The 19,946-nt window shown below is 39.9% G+C and overlaps 1 protein-coding gene across 1 annotated transcript in view; it reads right to left on the bottom strand.

Annotated features, from left to right (window-relative positions):
• LSAMP (limbic system associated membrane protein) overlaps positions 1-19,946 on the bottom strand; it is a 644,611-nt gene that overhangs the window by 24,380 nt on the left and 600,285 nt on the right. Inside the window, exons 5-6 of the mRNA XM_082625495.1 lie at positions 11,823-11,943; positions 10,955-11,103 (exon numbers count right to left, since the gene is read on the bottom strand). Of these exons, the coding sequence (XP_082481621.1) occupies positions 10,955-11,103; positions 11,823-11,943 (270 nt within the window). The remainder of the gene's footprint in view (positions 1-10,954; positions 11,104-11,822; positions 11,944-19,946) is intronic.

Here is a 19,946-nt window from a genome sequence, read left to right as displayed (position 1 = left end):
CTCTCATTGATTCCTGGGATAATATCCTACAGAAAGTAAATGAAGCTGTATGGATAGTCCAGCCACCTTCACAGCATGGGATCTTTGTAGGATTTTTCTCCCTGTTTTCATTCCTTGCCAGTGGAGTCTGATTTGAGAACCCATTCCTGGGAGTGCCAGCTGAGGACAGGTACATCTCCTCTTTCTAGAGATAGAATCTGGCTGTTCAGATGCCAGGCCCACCCATAGCAATACCAGTCTCCCTGTGGGAGGAAGCAGGCCAGGAGGAGTGCAGATTTCTGCAAGCCTGGTTTGTTTGTGGATATTAACTTTTTTTTTTAACTTTAATTGTGGGGCGTGTTTTGTTTTCAGAGTGAGCTTTAGACAGCTGTATTAATCATGCAAACCCAGCCATGCACAATGTGTTTTATCAATGGAAAAACAGGAACGGAATGGCAAGCAGCTGTGAACAAACCCAGTGCAGTGCCTGAACCTGGAAGATAATCTCAAACATTTCCCAAGCCTACTAGCCACACGGGGTTAGTGAATGGAAAGGCTGTTCACTTGGAATAAATAATCAGATGGGAGGCAAACAGGGTAGACAGATTCCAGGGTTATTAATTTTCTTTTTTTTTTAAGTGGCAGCAATTGTGGCCAGAGAGCCTTGAGCTCGAGGGAATTCTTCACTTGAGGGTGATAAACACACAACGGTGGTTTGCTCTTGTCCTTTTCTCTTCTTTCCCTTTATTTTTACTTCGGGAGGCTGGTTTCATCACCTCATTCTGCACCTGTGGTCCTTCTAAATGTGAGAGCATCTCTGGTGCACGTCCGTCATGAGGGGCTGTGCATAGGGAGGATACGGGAGCAATGTTACCCGATTCTCAGTATTCAGAGCCCTCAGGAAATGATTGGAGACTAACAAACTGAGAAAAGTTCCCTCAGACGTTTAGAGCTACCTCTTTCCTCATTTTACAATTCAGTGGATTTTCTGCAGCGATGTAGTCAGGGGTAGTTATGCAAATATATGCAATTCAGGACTCATTTCAGAATAAATAAACCTAAATTTAAATGAATGGGAAAAAACACCTATCAGAAACAGATAAAAAATGGCACACTCTTTTATTATTTATTTATTTATTTATTTATTTATTTATTTATTTATTTATCTATCTTTTAAATTAAGGAGCAGGGAAGCACCCTGATTTTTTTGTTTGGTTTTGTTTTGGGCATAAGAGGAAAGGAAGTTTGAAAATTTCTGATTGGCTGCAGACAATACAAATTATCCTTTGGTGTAATTCCAGTATTATTATTATCACTGCAGAAAATCAAGCAATGTGATGAAGGAAACCCAAGGGAAACACATTTGATTTACTGAGCCTTGTTTTTTTTTTAAATCACAGCTTGAAGAGGTTTAGGACTGCATTCCTGCTGCAACTCTGCTGCTTATCCCCAGTCACCTTGATGAGCCATGTAGAGAGGGGGTAGGAGGGGAGACCCTCCAATGAGAGATATTAACAATGAAGCAGCTGAAATTAAACATGTGTTCCTGTTATTGGAAAGTAGGAGGGAAAGTTCTCTTTTTTTATGATGGGAGGAGAGTAAAGGAGCTTGGGGACTTTCTCCTACTTTCAAAACACCTTATGGAAATTAATTGGCTCAAAAATCCTTCAAGCCATTTGCATCAACCATCTGCTTATAGACATCTTCACACTTTAGGAGGGAAAGGTAGGATTGCACATAGATGATGACAATATATAATGCTTAATTAAATGAAGGTGTCTCGTGTTATAGTTACGACCACAGTGAGGCAGTCATCTTTTCTTAGATATTTCAGTACACAAGGGGCTCTATAAAAAGGGTTAAGGATCCCATATGTTAGTATTTTTTTCCACAGGAAACTGTATTTCACATGGGCTGCCATCTTGATTGGAAAGAAGAGAAGAAAACAGATTTGATTCTAGAAAGTAAAAGTCCTGGTAAGGAACAGGAAACTTAAGAGGGCACTTCCTACAACTACCTCTCTCACCAGCTACCCCAAGTCTCCATGAACAGCTTTTCAATTTCTACGAGCAGAAGCCCTAAGTATTAGTAGTAAGATAAACTCTATTCTCTAAAACTACTGGATCTATGGAAGTTATCGACAACAGTCTATCTACAATGTGAAATCAAACTAGGGTCATTCTCCAATCAACAGTTCTGTTTGTGGGAAAATAACAAGTTCAACAAAATCCCACATGCTCCATCCTGGTCCAAACTGTTTTTCAACATCAAACAGCTGTCCTTTGTGAACAGTGTCTGGCTTTGTTTTGTTCAATGTTATATATATCATAAAGAGTGATCAGATACAATATTTGACTTTGTGGCTGTAGAACTGCTCTCACAAAGGATACCTCGAGTAAGAGTGACACTGTACAAAGCCCATCTTGGATGGAGCATGACCTCTTTGAAAATGTTACCCATTGGGACAAACGCATATGTGCATGTTTGTCACATCATGATATTTGCAAGATGGCAACATGATAAAATGCTGTCAATCTCTGCAGCAACAGTAGAAGATAAATGTTTTAAAATGACTGTGGCATGTCAGGAATTCAAAATGGGATGCTTTCCATGAACACTGAGTTTCTTGTCAAGTCTAAAAAACAGGCACATTTTAACAGTCTTATTTTTAGTGACTGGGATAAGAAACAGGTTTCATCAATGTTTTAGGGAAGAATTCTATTCAACAGAGTTCTTCTAAAAATAGTTTGGCCCCTACTTCAAATTTAAGAATACTTCTTTTATTAAGCTGTCTAGTTGATCCTTGAAACCTTGCAATTCTCATTTCTAATATAATTAAAATAAGTTTGCATATATGTGAATACATACATATGCAAAACATCACATTATTGACACTCTCCATATCTATACCCAATTCTGGCCTAATTTTTAGTTTGGACAAGTGTTAATGAAACATGATCCATCTTCAAACTTATAAAACAACAGCTTCCTACCTTTAATTCTGAGCACATTTCCTTCAGAGTGTATACAACAATCTTGTTTAATTGGATTTATTTTTTCCACACTAGGCTCCACATGGCCTACTTTCCATTTTTTCTCAAGTCTTTGAGTGTTATTTGCAAATCACTTTTCTGGAATTTAATTTCAATGGTAGGTTGGTTTCATTTCAGGTTTTTTTATTGTTTTAATTTTATTTGCCAATTTGCCTTTAAATGCCCTTAAGCTAGAAGGTCGGGGCTGCACTGCACTTGCAGCTAAACGTGATGTAGAAGGCAAAATTTAATTTGAGTGTGTAGAAAGTTCTGTGAAAAGGAATATGGAATGATTACCTTGTTTTCTTATTTGTGTTTTCTAAAATAGTTATGTTTAAAAGGAAACGCCCCCACATTGGCCAAGATTTTAAGAAAAGGTAATGTCCTTGTAATCTGGCTGAGTTCAACCTTTGGTAATAGATAAATTCATTTTTACAAGTAATACAAATGACTTCAGATTTGGATTGTATCAGGCGGTCAGTTAGAGGATTCATATTTTTTGTGAGCTACAGAATTTAACCAGCAGTGTTCCAAATATGTGAGTTCATAGTTACCTGTAATATGTATTAATAGAACAAAAAATTGCTGTCTGAGTTTAGCACTGTCTCCCCAGTTAGTGACCAACTTGAAGTTAGGTCAGGTACAGACCAGTTACCTGTCTTTCAACTAGTGTGAGGGCAATCGATTGACCTTTTTTTGAAGGTTTAAAGAAAAAAATGATTCCTTTTGTGTGCGAATTTTGTCAATTCTTTTTGTGTTTTGCACATTATAGGTGATGGAGAATGACCCAGCAACAGAATACAACGATAAAAATCATACTGACCTTGAATGGGGTGGGGGATTGTGGGTAAAACACGCTCTAAAGGGGAAAAAATAGTAAGCATCATGGAGCATTTATATAGATAGATATAGATATATCTTACTCATGTTTAGCTACTCAATTATAAAACGATGAATTTTCATGCCTACGGGATCATATCATCTCCTGTAAAGCATTTGTCTGTCCTTCCAGCCAACACTAAATTATCAGAGAGCTATTAGTAAACTTTAACATCCCAAGTCTTTAAAAAAATTAGCCAGAATAGGGGATAACACCTTATTGTGGTAACCCTACAAACAGGATCCTGCCCTCCTCTGGAAAATCCACCAAGATTACAGATTTTGGGGGGTGTTGGTATTGAGGGTATTTAAATTAGCAGTGATCAAATTCAGGTCATGCATCTTGGCCCTGGTTCTGGGCTCTTTAACTTTTGACAGATGAACCTGTGGTAACTAAAGACTCCCTTCCTCCCTTTAAGCCCTACAGTTCATATCAGCTTTAGCCAAGCATCTAGAAAATTTATTTTGGTAAATACTAATTCAATTTTTCCCTCAGATTTTTCCTTCCACATTACTGATATCAGTGCAAGAGTAATGCAAAGATACTAAGCTTCTTGGCATGATAAAATCTGATTTTTAGTCTTTTCCTTAACCCCACCCCCTTGTGATAATACAATCTCATCTTAAGTTTGATCACCAGTCAGATTTGCTTGATGACACATCCTGTTCAGTAGTAAGATGTGCTTTTCTTTTAAACACTAGAGCCTCAGCTTATGAGTCGCTCACAGTCCCATCCCCAAGCTACTGACCATAAATTGAACGTGCTGAAAGAGTTCAGGCTTTAAGGTATCCTCTATTTGTCTCATCAAAACCCAGGTTTAACTCTAAATCCTCCTCTGGGGCTCTTTCAGAAAGATAGAATGTTGCATTAGGGATAGGATGCATTACTTGCTACCCCCAAACCCTATAATGTAATGTAATCATAATACTTTTCTACATTCCTCCTAGCAGCTTGGTTAGATAAAGACCAGTGATAAATGAAAATCAACAAAAATCAAAACCATAAGAAGAAAAGCATATGTGCACATTCAAATCTGATCTGCCTGCCGTCTTGTGTCATAAGCTTAGAAGAGTAGATTTTGCCTGGAATTTGGGCACTCAATACATCTGGACACTAAGAAAACCCAGTCTCCTTGAAGAGTGAGCTTTCCTTTCTTGGATGAAAGGTGTGGCTTAAATGCCAAAGTTTTATAAGTGCATTAAGATGGTACAAGTCAATAATAGCACAGTGAAAAAATGTGTCTTAGTTACACAAGTGTCAAGGAGAAAAATGTTTTAAACCTCCACTGGTTATTTGGTATTAAGTTTCCAGCTTTGAAAATAAATAGCTAAACTGCCTTCAGCATTTATAGAGCAGTTGGAGACCATTGTCCCATATTATACTATATCTATCTTATTTTATTCTTATTACAATTATTATTCAGACTGTTTAAATGACTCAGCTTAATATTTTCTCATCACACTGTTCACACCTGGGTAAATGCACTCTGCCCTCATTTCGACAAGACCATTTATATTGCTAAACATCTCATCCACCCCCCTCTCATTGCCTCTTCAATGATTTCCCACCCTGTTATCATCATCTTAGCCCCATCACACCCCATTAGTTATTCTTGTTCTCTTAATTTCATCCTACTGGCTTATCATTTCTTAGATGCTTCCCCATCCTAGCTTTTTATCCTTATTCTTCCACCATAATTTCGCTGTATTTTGTAGTTTATGCCAGGGTTTATGCGCTCCTGTAAGAGTGTAAAGTGAAGTAAATACCACTTAAAATGAAAAAGAAATCTCCGACTTTTAACATTTAAACGTAGGGGAGAGCAGGAACCTTGGTGTTATGTGATCTGTCTTTTTCCTGCTAGTATGTGAGGAGGTCAACATAGCTTATCAATTGCTTGGGAGGTTTTAAGAATAGAATGCAAGGTTTACCCCAATACGATCTGCTGTGGCTCTTGGTAAGTCTTAAATATGAGCTTTGGTTTCTTATCTGCTAAATGGGGTGGAGGGTGTTATTGGCTGATTCTGCTCGGACACCATAAAAAACAGTTAAGCTGGAGTTAACACTTTGAAAGAAACCCCTCTGAATTAAAAGCACCTAAATGGCAAAAGCTGGGGTTGAGAGTAGGGTGTACAGAGAGAGGTAATTTATTAACTCAGATATGATTTTCTTTTATTTTCCAGTGGGTATTGGATATGGTCAATGGTCTCTCTGGAAGTAGGTGTATTCAATGCCTACTCTTAAAACTAAAACTAGTCCTGGTGCCCATCTATTTCCTACTGTATCCACAGAGAGCCCTCATAAGGAGGGCTTTCAAACTACATGTGGATAGTGTTCAAATAGCTGCTCAAACTGCTTTATTACATGGCATCCAGTAGTAGCTAGTTAAGAGGCTTTGCCAAGTCTTAACTAGCATCATCACGTGGTGTATATTTAAATGCTGGGCCCCAAAGGTAATAACTTAAAATGACTTCTAAAGAAGCAGGGAGGCCCTGATTTTAGGGGCTCTCTCCAGTGCTGGGTTGCTTAGGTTGTTCTTGAAATTTAATCAAGTATAGGTTTACAGGTTAATGATCTTTTAAAATTAAAAAGAAAAATTTAAAACCTCCTACACACAGATGTGGTATGGCTCAGTGTAGATTTTTTTGTATTTTTATTCTTTTGTTCTCAGCAGCCTCAAAATACCTTATCGATCCACACATTTCTCTAAAGTAGAAGGTAACTGATCAGTAGGACTGTCTTTAACATGACGAATGCCTTCTTTTGACATGCCTATAGAGTCAAAGGCTGAGCAGTAGGCTGGACTCTCTGCTCAAAATCTCAATGTGCCAAAGATGAACCAACGGTCTCACTAATCTAGTGGACTCAGGCTGGGGAGGGTTAATGGAAATGGAAGTGGGAGGTGGTGGAAGTAGTGTCCCTGGGTGGGAAGGAATATAACAATATTTATATTCAGTGAAAAAATATCATTAAGTGAAAGAAGGAGAAAGAAGTTAGATGTCTTTTCACCTCCAAACTACAAAAGATACATCTCCTAACATTTTCCCTACATATACAAAGCTAGATAATGTGTTGGTTTAGAGCCTGGACCCTGGAAGGAGATTACCCGAATTTAAATCCCAGCAGCCTTACTTAGTTGCACTAGTTACTTAACCTCTTTGAATAATGGAGAAATATGAGTGCCTAATAAGGCTGTGCTGATGATTACGTGAGGTCACGTATGTTAAGTGTTCGGCACATGTGCAGAGTACCTTGTACATACTCACTTGATAAGAAGTGATGACATTAAAATCATCTCCCTTATTCTTCCTCCCTACCTGTTGCTTTAAAAATAACTCAGTGCAAGCAATAAAACAAGATAAGGTTTCCTTTGTGGATGGCTTGCAGTCACCAGTGTGGATACATGGACTCTGTTATGCTACACATGCTGACAATGGAATGTCTCTTGGCATCACCAGAAGTCCAAGTCTTCACCCATGTGACACATATTCCCACATCTTACAAAAACTAAGGAGCGGAATCCTTGACTGTATACATTGTACCATGGATTAATGTGTACAGAGAAATGATATAATGTAACACTTTGCCAAGGATGAAAAAAAGATATAAAAGGCGTTACTTGGATATGTAGGCTAAGGGAATGGATCCTTAATAAACAGAATACTAGAATGTATGGAAGACAAGACAAATGAGAAAGGAATGCCTCCATTGGCTTAGGAAAAATGACTATGAATACAAGGTATTCTTGCACTCTCATTCAATTATTTTGATACCTTTTTAAATTTTTTTTTTTGCGGTATGTGGGCCTCTCACCATTGTGGCCTCTCCCGTTGTGGAGCGCAGGCTCCGGACGCGCAGGCTCAGCGGCCATGGCTCACGGGCCAGCCGCTCCGCGGCATGTGGGATCTTCCCGGACCGGGGCACGAACCCGTGTCCCCTGCATCGGCAGGAGAACTCCCAGCCACTGCGCCACCAGGGAAGCCCCCATTTTGACCCCTTTGAAGATAATATTTGAATAGAGAGTGAAGAAGCATATGTATGCACGTGGTGGAGGACAAGATGTATCAGTGACCGCAAACTGACACCGTACAAAGTCAGCACGTCACTGCGGTGGACATGGAAAATGTGCTGATGCACCAGTGAAGATGGATAATCATGAACTCTTCAGGGGCTCCGGCTCTGGGTTTCTGCCTGCTGCTGCCTCTGGCTGGCAGCAGCTCACCAGCTGTCTTGTCTGCTTTGGACTGGCTGGGTCAGCAGAGCATCCCGCTGCCCACATAGTGCTCTCTGTCACGGGTGCTGGCTACGGCCGCCCCTCCCAAGCATCTCTCCCCTCCTGACCCTGTTCTGTGGAAAAGTACCGCCACCAGCAGTGTCTTCCTTCTTCCCAATAAACCCATCTACTTTGAATCTAAGTGATAGGCAATCTGCTCACACATGTACTTTCTTTTTCTTCATTTTTTTCTCTTCCTCTCCCTTGTGTGTGCTCTCCTCCCCACCTTTTACCTGTGTAAATTGGTTACCATAGAGCCTTATTCTTAAAGATCCAGCTATGAAGGCTGTAACAACACATCTCCCAAACCCAAACCATGGTGGCAAGGCAGTTGTGGTGGAATTGCCATTCCTGTGACACAAGGAGCAGAGCTTCCTCCTTAAAGTGTCGAAGAAATAGGACGACAGTAGATTCGCTAATGTTTGACAATTTTAATAGCTTCTTTTCCCCTCAAAGCCCAGTGACCTTTTGTGTTCTATTCTTCTGTAGGTATGACACTCCCTAACTTTCCCATCAGGTGGGAAATCAATTCTAAGCCGAACTCTGAGGCCTGTGCTTCCTCTCCTGTGCCTGCTGCGGTGTGCAGAGCTGGTGCCAGTGCGGGCTGCCTCGAAGAGGGCCCACCGAAGGAGCACATCACTCATCATGGCCCTGTACTCTTCTCATAGGTATAATGAGGGTAACTTCTATGAAATCATCAAGGGCAATATGACCATGATCTACTTGCCCAATTTCTTGATTCTTAGTTTATGAACAGAAGTTCTCTAAGATTCTTGACATTTCTTAGTCTTACTGGGTTGAGTACTTTAAGTGGACTTTTGTGAATAGGACCATGGTATTTCAGGGCTTGAGATTACTTTTCCTCACCACCAGCAGACCAGCAGTATCTCTATTATCTTTGACCTAGTCCACGCTCTTCCTCTCCTCCTCGAATGTTTCCTTTTCCCCTCTTCCTCCCTTTCTCTCTCTCTCTCTCTGTCTCTTTCTTTCTTTCATACCTGTGAAAAATAGGCTATCATAGAGCCTATTCCATCCTTCTATCCTTCCCCATCCTCTCTCTCAGTCTACAGGTATCATTGTATTTATTATTTGAAAAATATCATTAGCACAGTCCTTTTTCTGGGTGGGATAACAAGAAAAGGAAATTTGCATACTTTTATGCAAATTTATAGTGGCTCGCTTTCTCTAACTAATCCAATTATCCCATTTTCTCTTTTCCAATCCCTACAAAACCTCTTGTTAAGTGTATGTTCTACTTAATCAGCTCACCTTAGATTTGTCAGAATCTCAAATTCATAGTTGAGGCTATTTCCTCCCCTATTTATGGAATCCCTAATGTCAGGAATGAAACAGGTAAGTACATTTCTTAATAAATATCTTCTCAAGTGTTTTGAGATATCGACGTCTCTAGCTTAAGTAAAGAACACTGATGTTTGGTCTTTGGAGACAAGTAAACAGGGATATGAATTTTAAACTTCATATTGATGCAGCATTTGTAGCATAGCTGTATCCCATCACATGTACAGATGGAAGTCAACGGGCGTTATGAATGAGAAACTGAAGGCCAAATTTAGAATAGTTTGTGGTGGTTTTTTTTAATAAGTGGATTGGATCTTGAGCAGTTGTAAAATGGCTTTAATACTACGTTTCGAGGGAACTATCACTTAAATTGATTTTTCTCCTAAAAACTTTTCTCTTGAAGGCTCATCTAAACTGAATAAAGCAAGATGGAGACATTTATCCTGGTCATAGTGTTTCTAAATTTTCCAATTCAGCCTGTGAAGAAAAACAAATTCCTAGTGGCTTATTATTTCAAAATAATAATAAATTTGTTGGACTTTCTCTTTTAGTCCAAATGAACTGTCTAGCCCAGCACATGCTAACCCTTTTGTTTGTTTTACTTATTCTGATAAACATTTTCCTATTCTAAGTGTCATCATCTCCCCTGATCTCACCCATCGTACTTCTGTTTCTCAGGAGGCATTTGATTCTGTGCTCATAGCTGCCAGACCAACAAGGCAGGGGGTCAGGTATCTGACTACAACATGCTGCTCAAGGGAAAGGCTCTAAGGTGGGCTTTCTTATTAATACTATTAACTTAAAATCACTTGTCCTTCCTTAGTCTGCCTTGAGGACCTTCTTTGGTCTTCAGAAGAAGCAGCTTTGGTCCTCTCTCTCACCATCCCATCTCTCTTCCAAAAATATAACAGACAAGTAATGTTTCCTGCTGTCACATGGAAACCTTTCTGCAACGTTTTTCCTCCGTTAGATTTTCTATTATGTTTTAATCAGTCATTCCACCCTTCCTCTTGTGTTGTTAAAAATACACTTTCTTTTTACAGCCTCTCCCTTCTCCCAGCACCTTATCCATCCTCACTGAATATTTCTCCCTCAATCACTCCCATCACTGCCATTTTTTAAGTGCCATCCACTTTCCACGATCTTACACCATCTCTGTTCCTTAAAGAGACCATCACCAAAGAGATTTTTGTTCTCTGAATATTCTTACAGTTTAACCAACCAGGAAAAAAAAAAAAAAAAACTAAACTAAAAAAACAAACAAAAAACCAAGGCAGTTATCAAACGTACACCAGGGAATAGAGAGGAGAGGTATTCACTTGTAAATCTCATTTTACACAGAGGGATTGTGAACCTGTGTTTTTGTTTCAGTGGCTATACACTGATTTTTGTTTAAGTTTACCTTTAAAAGATATGGGAATGATTTTCGAGTTTTCCACAGGAGAACTCCATCAACTTGGTCTCCCAGGCAGCTCCCTGCATTGGCATACTTACTGAAAAGTACGAGGCTGGCGTTGGTGACCCCCAGATTGTTGGCAGCCACGCAGGTGTAGTTGCCATAGTGCTCTTCAGTGACGTTGGTCACCGTCAGGGAGGACTGGCCCTCCGTGCTCTTAATCTCAAGGCCATTGGCACTGTTTATCCTGAGGGTTCAAAGACAGAAGAGTAAAGAGAAACACTGATGAAGATTTGGTATAGTAATTTCTTTTTCATCATTATATTGGCGAAAAAGGAGAGAAAGGAAGTAGGTAGAGCTTGTTACTGCTCAATTCCTCATTTTAATCATGCAATCCCATAGTATCAGAATCAAAGTCCATTGATGGAGAAGACTCGGGAATGGATGAGTTTCATCAGGCTTTGATTTCTGCTCTAGGAAAGAAAGACACTCAGGTGGACACTACCCCCCGAACCACCTGCCTCACCCTATGCACGGAACCTGAGTGCTTTGGGGTTCAGTTTAAGAGCTACAGCCCTGGGGCTTCCCTGGTGGCACAGTGGTTGAGAGTCCGCCTGCCGATGCAGGGGACACGGGTTCGTGCCCCGGTCTGGGAAGATCCCACATGCCGCGGAGCGGCTGGGCCAGTGAGCCATGGCCACTGAGGCTGCACGTCCGGAGCCTGTGCCCCGCAATGGGAGAGGTCACAACAGTGAGAGGCCCGCATAGCGCAAAAAAAAAAAAAAAAAAAAAAAAGATCTACAGCCCCAAAGCACTTGGTAAAAAACCTTGGAAAATGAAGAGTCTAATCGGATAGGCCTACCTAATTACAGCCGGACTTGGCTTTGTCATTACGGCTTCTGGTTTCCCTTGTTGAGCAGGGGAGACCTGGCGGAGCAGTGGAGGTGCAGCAGGTTTGGTACATACCTGGTGTCGTCCCGGTACCACTCAAAGTCAGGTGCAGGCACTGCCGAGGCCTCACATTTGAGAGAAGCTTTCCGCCCGGTGGTGGCTTCGTTGCTCTTGGATTCTGTGATAGTGGGAGGATCTGTAGGAAGGACAGACACACAGTTTACATGAACTTTGGACAGTGCTCCAGAATTTCCACACAAGAAGGAATTAGAAAGGACAATTTGATTGCAGAGAGGCAGGACAGGAATGGTCTTAAAGCTCCATTTACCAGAATTATGTGATCCGCTGAACAGGGCGGATCACTAGAAAACTAAATAGAAATAAGAGATTAATGAAACTGTAGACTTGGTTTACTTAAACGGGACACTTAATGGGGCTTTATGGAAATGAAATCTAGGATATCTTTTTCCCTCTCCCAATAGACCATCCGTTATTCCAATCATAGGTTATAATGCTTGCATAGTTTTATTGCTTTTCATAAATTGAGTGGTAATACTAAAGGACTTGGGATTTTAAGTGTATAATTTGAGCATTTTTTTCTTTTTCACCGTCATCATTATCATTATTATTATTGTTACCTTTGGAGATGGCAGTAAGAAATCTGATGAAAATAATAGGGCACTAAAGTCCTCTCAGCCCAGGCTTAGCCTGATATTGTTGCAGGAATCCAAGAAAACAAACTAATGTCAGATGATTGCTATACTTTTTTCCCTCCTCTGTGTTCCCTTACTGCTATGACCCAGGTCAATTTTGCTTTTATGTGTGAGGGTGCAGTTTGAAGTCTATCGTGGTGCATAAACACCTTCCTGGGGTACCAGTCTTCTGCTCTCTCTGGCAGTTGTGCACTTGATTTTTTTCTGCTTAGGACTGAGTCTATAAAACTGTAATGGGCTTGAAATGAGCTCAGAAACACATTCTAATTTGCCATGATTCTTTCAAAAAATCCCATGGAAAGTGGAACAAGTGTTTACAGGTCCACAGGACTGAGCAACGATGATAAACTTGAGCTTTTGGCTTGATGATGCTGTGTTTGTGCAGGTTATGGATCCTCAAGGAGAAAAAGACTTCTGTCCAAAGGTTATTTGCCAGAAAACAGCAACTTGGCTGTGTGTACATGGACAAAATAGACCCAAACCATCTGTTTATATTTTATAAAGGAAAAAGCTTATTTAGGTAAATTAGTGAACTCTAATATACAAAATTCATTGACATCTCTGCTCTTCAGCACCTGGTTCAGCTCACTTATTTTCAGGTTTTTGTCTTCATATTCAGAAGCTATTTTCCATGTTTTCTACCTGTAGAAGACCTGGATCCTCTTAGTTAAAAAGGATGTACAAAAGCATCATCAGGTTAGTCTGCAATTTTCTCCCCCATTTAATTTTCACATCAGCTTGGACATCTTTAAATCACTGTCACAGAGAAGAGGAGTTAGAGGACATTTGGATAACACCACCAGCCCACGTGTAAACATGTGCCAGAGTGGGCGGTTGTTTTGCTTTAGACTTAGGTACTCATTTTTATTTAGACAGAAAAAGGCAACAAGATGAGTGGAAAGAACCCTCGACTGGAAGCCAGGAGCACTGGAATTTAGTTTCTGTTTGGTTGTGTGGACTTCCCATCACACACTTTATCTTTCTGAGCCTTGGTTTTATTATCTATAAAATGAAGGAACCACACATTAACGATCTACATAGCATTCCTTCCAACTTAAAAAATACCAATTCTAGGGGACTTCCCTGGCAGTCCAGTGGGTAAGACTCCGTGCTTCCACTGCAGGGGCCACGGGTTCATTCCCTGGTCAGGGAAGTAAGATCCCGCATGCCTCACTGTGTGTCCACCCCCCATAAAAAAAAACCCACACCAAACCAATTCTAGTCAAAATGGCCCATTCTTCACAAATGGGCAGTTAGTAGCATTAGGACCCAAGTGTATTTTTATACCCATAACTCCTTTAGCCCTTAACCCTTAAATTGCTAAATTCAAAATTGTAACTCATTTATCTAATACATGGGTTGGGAGTCAGTATTAGAAGTCAGAAACAGCACACCATAGGTCTGCTTTTGACTCTTAACCAGAATTGTGGCCTGGACAAGTGTCCGTACCAGTTTGAGCTTTTTCTTTCTCATCCTTTAAAACAAGAAGTTAGCCTAAAATGATCACCAAGTTTCCATTTAAAATCCTTTCATTCTATGATTGGTTATATAGATCGTTAGAGCACATTAGTTCAATGGTTAATGCAATGATTAGTGGTAGTGGTGTGGATGGGGGAGATATTTGTATAGAGATGGGGTATGGAGTAGAGGTTAAGAACTTGGATTTAAAGTTTGATAGACCTGAGCTCAAATTGAGTCTATGTCCTTCACTATCATTCATCATTAGAGAGCTCAGTACTTTGTCTAGAGTCACACTGTCTCAATTTCCTCATCTATAAAATGCTGGAACCAGAGTCAGGGAGGTCCATTTGGAGACTGTTGAAGGAACCCAGAGACAGCCTGCACTAGGTCTTTGATAAAGAGGCTGGAAGGGAATGTACAGATTTGAGATGGAGAGATATGAGCCTCAGAATTGACAAGATTAGATGTGAACAGTGAGGGAAAGAAGGAGGAGTGTCAAGGATCCCACCCATGTTTCCAGCGTGGGCATCTAAGTGATGCCATCCACCGAATAAATGTTAGTTTCCCATCTTCACCTCTTCACTGTATTAGGCTAGGCTCTTAAACTACCAATGACTCTACAATCTGTATCATGTTGGCCAGAGTGATGATCTTGCTTGTGATTCAATTGGTTTGTTCAATTCGTAAAATGAGTTTTAAACAGTGTTTGTGAGTTTCTGGAGCTGCATGCTTAAGACTGATAAATCCTTAATGATAACTACCACTTGGCTAAACCAGGTCCAATCTGGGCCAGACTCCACATTTTCCATCACCTCTACCTCTGGAGCTCATAGTTGGGGCACCTCAACATAATAATCCATGGTGGAGGTCTTCTAGCTCTTCTGCCATGGGACCAGGAACAAAAGTCCCAGCTGTACAGTTTTATGGACGAGTTCTTCCTCACTCTAGATGTTTCCTTCTATGTGGTGGGAGCTTATTTATTAAACCTCCTTGCTCTGGAACCCAGGGGGTGATTTTTTTAACATTCTTTATTTAAACTATATTTTATCTGATATGAGTATTGCTACTCCAGCTTACTTTTGATTTCCATTGGCATGGAATATCTTTTTCCATCCAGGGGGTGATTTTTCTAACTGAAAATTTAGGGAAGAGCAAACTTGGTTTGTTTGCTTCATCTCTCCCCTTTCTTCCTCCTGGGATCAAACTTCTTTTGGGGAGCAGAGGTTCTCCTCTGCTTCTCCACACTGATGTCTTACGTGGGCTCTTTCCTTCCTGCTCTCATGTGGGCAGGCCTGGCCCCGTCCAGGGCTGCCATGATTGGGAAGGTAGGTTGGCCACACTAAGCTGCTACCTCTAACCATCTTGGTCTCTAACAATGGGGGCAACTGGGCCTCGTGTATGTCTCCTTTACTTATTTCTCATTTTGTTCAGAACCTGAATAACTAAGTAGTACTATTTATTAGCACCTCAGAGATGACAGCATGGGAAGGATGACAGTGAACTAGGGTTGAACACTTTCAAATGCATTGATCTTGGGGCAGGATGACACTGGTCAATTACAAAGGCCAAACACTTGCTCCTCTCCTTGAAAATCTGGGAAGTTTCTCGTACCAAGGTATAGTCACAGATAATGATAAATGTATGAAGAGTTCGTTATTTCCAGTACTTCTCAAATGACACAGTGGTGCAGGTCTGTTCCACAGCTTCTTGGAATGAACATTTCAAAATTCATTTGTAATGAATTCTGCATAGGTGAGGCTAAGAAAAGTTATTACAAATCATATTGTGGCATGCCTAGTAGAGTTAAAATAATAGATGTCCTTGCTCCAAATATGGTTATAATTAAAATGTGGCTTAATAAAAATGCTGTACAGAGGTCCATTGTTATTCTTTACGTGACTTTGCAATAGCTTACAATTGTCAGAGGACTCTTCCAGTTCTTATTACTTTAAAATTCTGGGTTCTGAAAATATTAAGGGCTTTCTTCTTATATCACCAATAATAAGACTCTTTCAATTAGACTGAATAGGATAACAATGACAGTGGCCTAGCAAACAGAATATCATTCATTTAATCTTCCTAATGTTTGGAATAATAGTATAAAGGAAAAAATTCTTAATAAAAGATTCAATATATAGACATTTACCATGTGTCAGCACTCTACTAGGCTTTATTTATTCTTTTCATCCAAACGGTAACCCTAGGAAACAAGGATTATTAACCCCATATTATGAATGAGAAGACAGATTTGCAGAGGGTTAGTAAATTGTGCAAATTCACATAGCCAGCATTTGATGGAGTCTATATTGGAACCCATGTTCTGAAGCCCATGCTCTGAATCTCCCTGTGTTTCCATTTGAGTGAGTTCCTTCAGAGAGAAATTAATTCCTAATAAGGAAAAACAACATTTAGGGGAGTATGCTGGTAGTTTAAAAGGCAAATGTTATGTATTTCTGCAATTAAAAGGTACCCAAGATGGCACAACATGCACTGGCATAGTGGATATGAATCCATATTAGAAATCAGGAGATGTGGGTTCAATTTCTGCCTGTGCCACTTAGGTTGTCACCTCTTGAAGGTGACATGTTAACTTCTTGGAGTCCCTCACCTTTGAATGTAGGTGATAAGGCCTGCCTACCTGTCTCACAGTTTTGATGTAAAGATCAAATGAAATCTCATATATCAGAGCACATTTAACACCTGAAGTGATTACATTTATTATTTTTATTACGATTACTCACATGGTATCTTGGAAGGAAAGAGGGCTTTGGGATTAGACCTGGGCAGAGTTTCAACTCTCCCACTCACAGGTTCTTTGATTTTGTGGCAGAGAATGCTTACATTCTCTGAGCTTTGTTTTTGTCCTCTGCACAGAGATGATTTGATTATCTCCTGGGTTAGTGTGTGATGGTGGACCGATGGGGTGGAGTCAGAGAACACCGACAATAAGAAAGGCATTGTATCCAGAGAAGTTAAAAACAATAATAAACCTAACAAAAAGTTGTCTTTTTAAAAAAAAATCACCATGTACCAGCAATACTAAACCAAACATACCAAACAATGTCAGTGATAAAGTAAATACTCCTTCTACTGGGGCAGGCCGGGCCCCATATGCCTCTTTCCTTGGTTGGCCACCGTTGGTGTGATGATTACCGTGAATCATACAAAATTTCTAATAGAGTCTTGGTACTCTGGAGATACTCAGAAAATGATGGTTCTTGTACACATTGCAAAGTTATAGTAGCAAATTGCAGTACTCTGGATTCTTATTGAATAGTTCCTCTGATGATCCCATAATAGATTCATAAACATTAGCTTGTGTCTTTATTGATATCATCAATAAAGATGTAAGAGTAAACTAAAGGTTGGCATGGAGAATGGAGAGGTGTAGTCCTGAATAGTTAGAGAACGTAGCCAGTTTGGTTCCATATTGAGCCATTATTTTCCTCAAGGTGATGTTAGGTGATCTTGGAATCAAAGTATTGAAGAGTCCAGTTAAAATACAGTAATATTATCTGGAGAGGACAGATGTCTCCAGTCCCAACTGTGGAATCTATGGTAGGTAACCTCTGCTTCCTCTAAATAAATGGCTCTCAAATGTAAGGGCAAGTTTTAGAAATGCCAGAGTCCCATGTCCCCCAGCCTATATGTTGGGTTGGTTAGCTCTGGACACCAGGGTGGAGGCAGAGCTGAGTTGAAAGGGAGATGAGAAGAGAAAAAAAAGTAATAAAGCGTGACAATGTGAACCTAGTTGGAGAGAGAGCTGTGGGAAAGCTGAAGACAGAAATATTAGCTGGTCAGTGGGGTTTGGGGGCAGGCTTGAGAGCTGGGGGCAGCTTTTGAGAAGAATTTCTCCAGGAATAGGAAAAGTGTCCAGTATAAGAAGAGTCCAAATAAAATTAAGTCCTCAGTAACTGAACACTTACTATGCACTAGACATTATTCTTGGGATACTGGACACTAGAAAGAGACAAACCCAGAAGTAGCTACTTTTAATGCACTGTGAGAACTGAAATTGAGGGATTACACCTAGAACCTGTAAATGAAAGGACAGTTGTCCCTAGGGCTGGAATCTGGAAGAAATTAGCAACTATCCTGTAAGATACAAGAAAACATAAGTCCTGCCTATTGTACAAAATTTTACTAAGCTTATTTAGTTGAAGAGATTTCGGGTCAATAATTTAGCTTCTGTAAGCTCCAGGACATCCTACCACTTAGAAAATAGATTTTTCATGTCAAATGGCTATGCACAGTGCTTAGACCAACTGTGGAGAAGGATTACCCAAGAGAAATAAAAAGGAGAGACTGTAGAATCCAGCTTGTAAGCTAAACAGGAAGAACTGTTCTGTCTCTCTTGTTTACTGCTCTAGCTTCTCAGTGCCCTGGGACAAATATCTGTTGGCAAATGAGTAAATGAGTCAATGAGATGCTAGCAGGAGAAAATAACTAGCACTGGGATTTTTTTTTTTTTTAGTGGTATTGTGGATCTGTTCATTATGATAATCTATTCAGCCATTAATTATCTTAACCATCCTGATCCCCTGACCTAATTCCAAACCTTGTGTCTTGAAAAGGAAGAGGAATCAGATTAAATAATGGGGCATTTTCATAGTAGGCAGGCTTATATGAAGTGACAAACTGGAAATTTCTCAGTTTGCATGAGCTTTGCTAGCCAGACCTGGTTCTATAATTTAATCTTGGAGACTTCATCTACTTAATACAATTACATTTAAGTAGGGTGAATTGTTTGAATAGGACAACAGGTGCAATGGCTAGTTGTTTTAATATAATAGAAACAAAGCTTATGAAGTGTTGATAAAAAGGTGATTCCAAAGGACATTGATTTAGAACATGCTTCCTGATTTGTGACATATATCAATTTGCAAAGTTTGGAGAAATGTTACAAGAGCAGAGTTTATCTGTTAGTCTTTCACCTATTCATTCAGTAAACATTTACTGAGCAATTTTTACAAGGTCAGGTATGTGTTAGATGCTGCTGGTTAGGACAGACTGGCTGACTAAGCTCATTATAGTTTTCTATGTAATTTGTTATGACATGTCATTTTAGAATCTTGAGTCTCTGTCCATATTCTTCTGTGGTTCACTCATCGCGAGGAAAAGCTCACATTTTTATACAAGGCTTTTCTTGAAAATTATCAGTATTTTCTTCTGTTCTAAGTCACACTTTGGGGACAGTCAAGAAGGAGCAATGTCAGAATAATTGTGCTAATAATAATAGGACCCAGGCGGCTGGCTTTGATCTTGGGAGCCATCTGCAATGCAGACCGCTTTGATGTTTCACACAATGGAAGCATAAATATTTTCTATGTACTCCATGATTGGACTTTCAGAAATCTAATGAAGATGAAGGTCGATTAAGAGAAAATAAAATCTTAACTCCGAAAGTCAAAGAAGAGGTGGTAGATGATGGCATGGCTGTGTGTACATTAAAAAAGCTAATTAACCTAATTATAAACTTATATAAACACCGAGAGAAATTGCCTTTCATGTGAAAAAAAGCTCCTAAAGCATTTTGTAACACTGGGATCATTAACGTCTCTTTGAAACACACCCAGAACTGGAAAAGAATAGTAATACTGGCATTTCAAAACTCTATTACTTAAAAAATCGCACTTCAGGATAAAAGCACTTCAGATCTCATCGAATGCATCCCCTTGTTCTTGGAAATGAGTGCCCTAAATGCTACAGCAGAATCCTATCTGTTAGATTCTTCTAGGTCGGGTGTGAAGGGGATTTCCCTTCCTGTTTCAGAAGGCTGCCAGGCTGGAGCAAGGCCACAGGAAATAGTGCAGTCCAGCACTGACCGGGGCACTTCTTCAGCTCTTTGCACCTCAGTTTCCAAATATTTAAAGTCAGACTAAAGATGATCTCATGAGTTTACTGGGAGGATTAAATGACAAATGTAAATCCCTTAATCAGTGCTGCACATAGTAGGTACTAAGAATTGAAAACTTCTCTTTCTCTTTCTCCTGAGGGCATGGGCTTTAGAATCAAACAGGCTGGA

This window comes from Mesoplodon mirus (assembly GCF_964341445.2).
Source record: "Mesoplodon mirus genome assembly, chromosome: 6".
NCBI lineage: Eukaryota > Metazoa > Chordata > Mammalia > Artiodactyla > Ziphiidae > Mesoplodon > Mesoplodon mirus.
The sequence above is the reverse complement of the archived record's forward strand: the minus strand, read 5'-3'. Positions and strand labels throughout refer to the sequence as shown.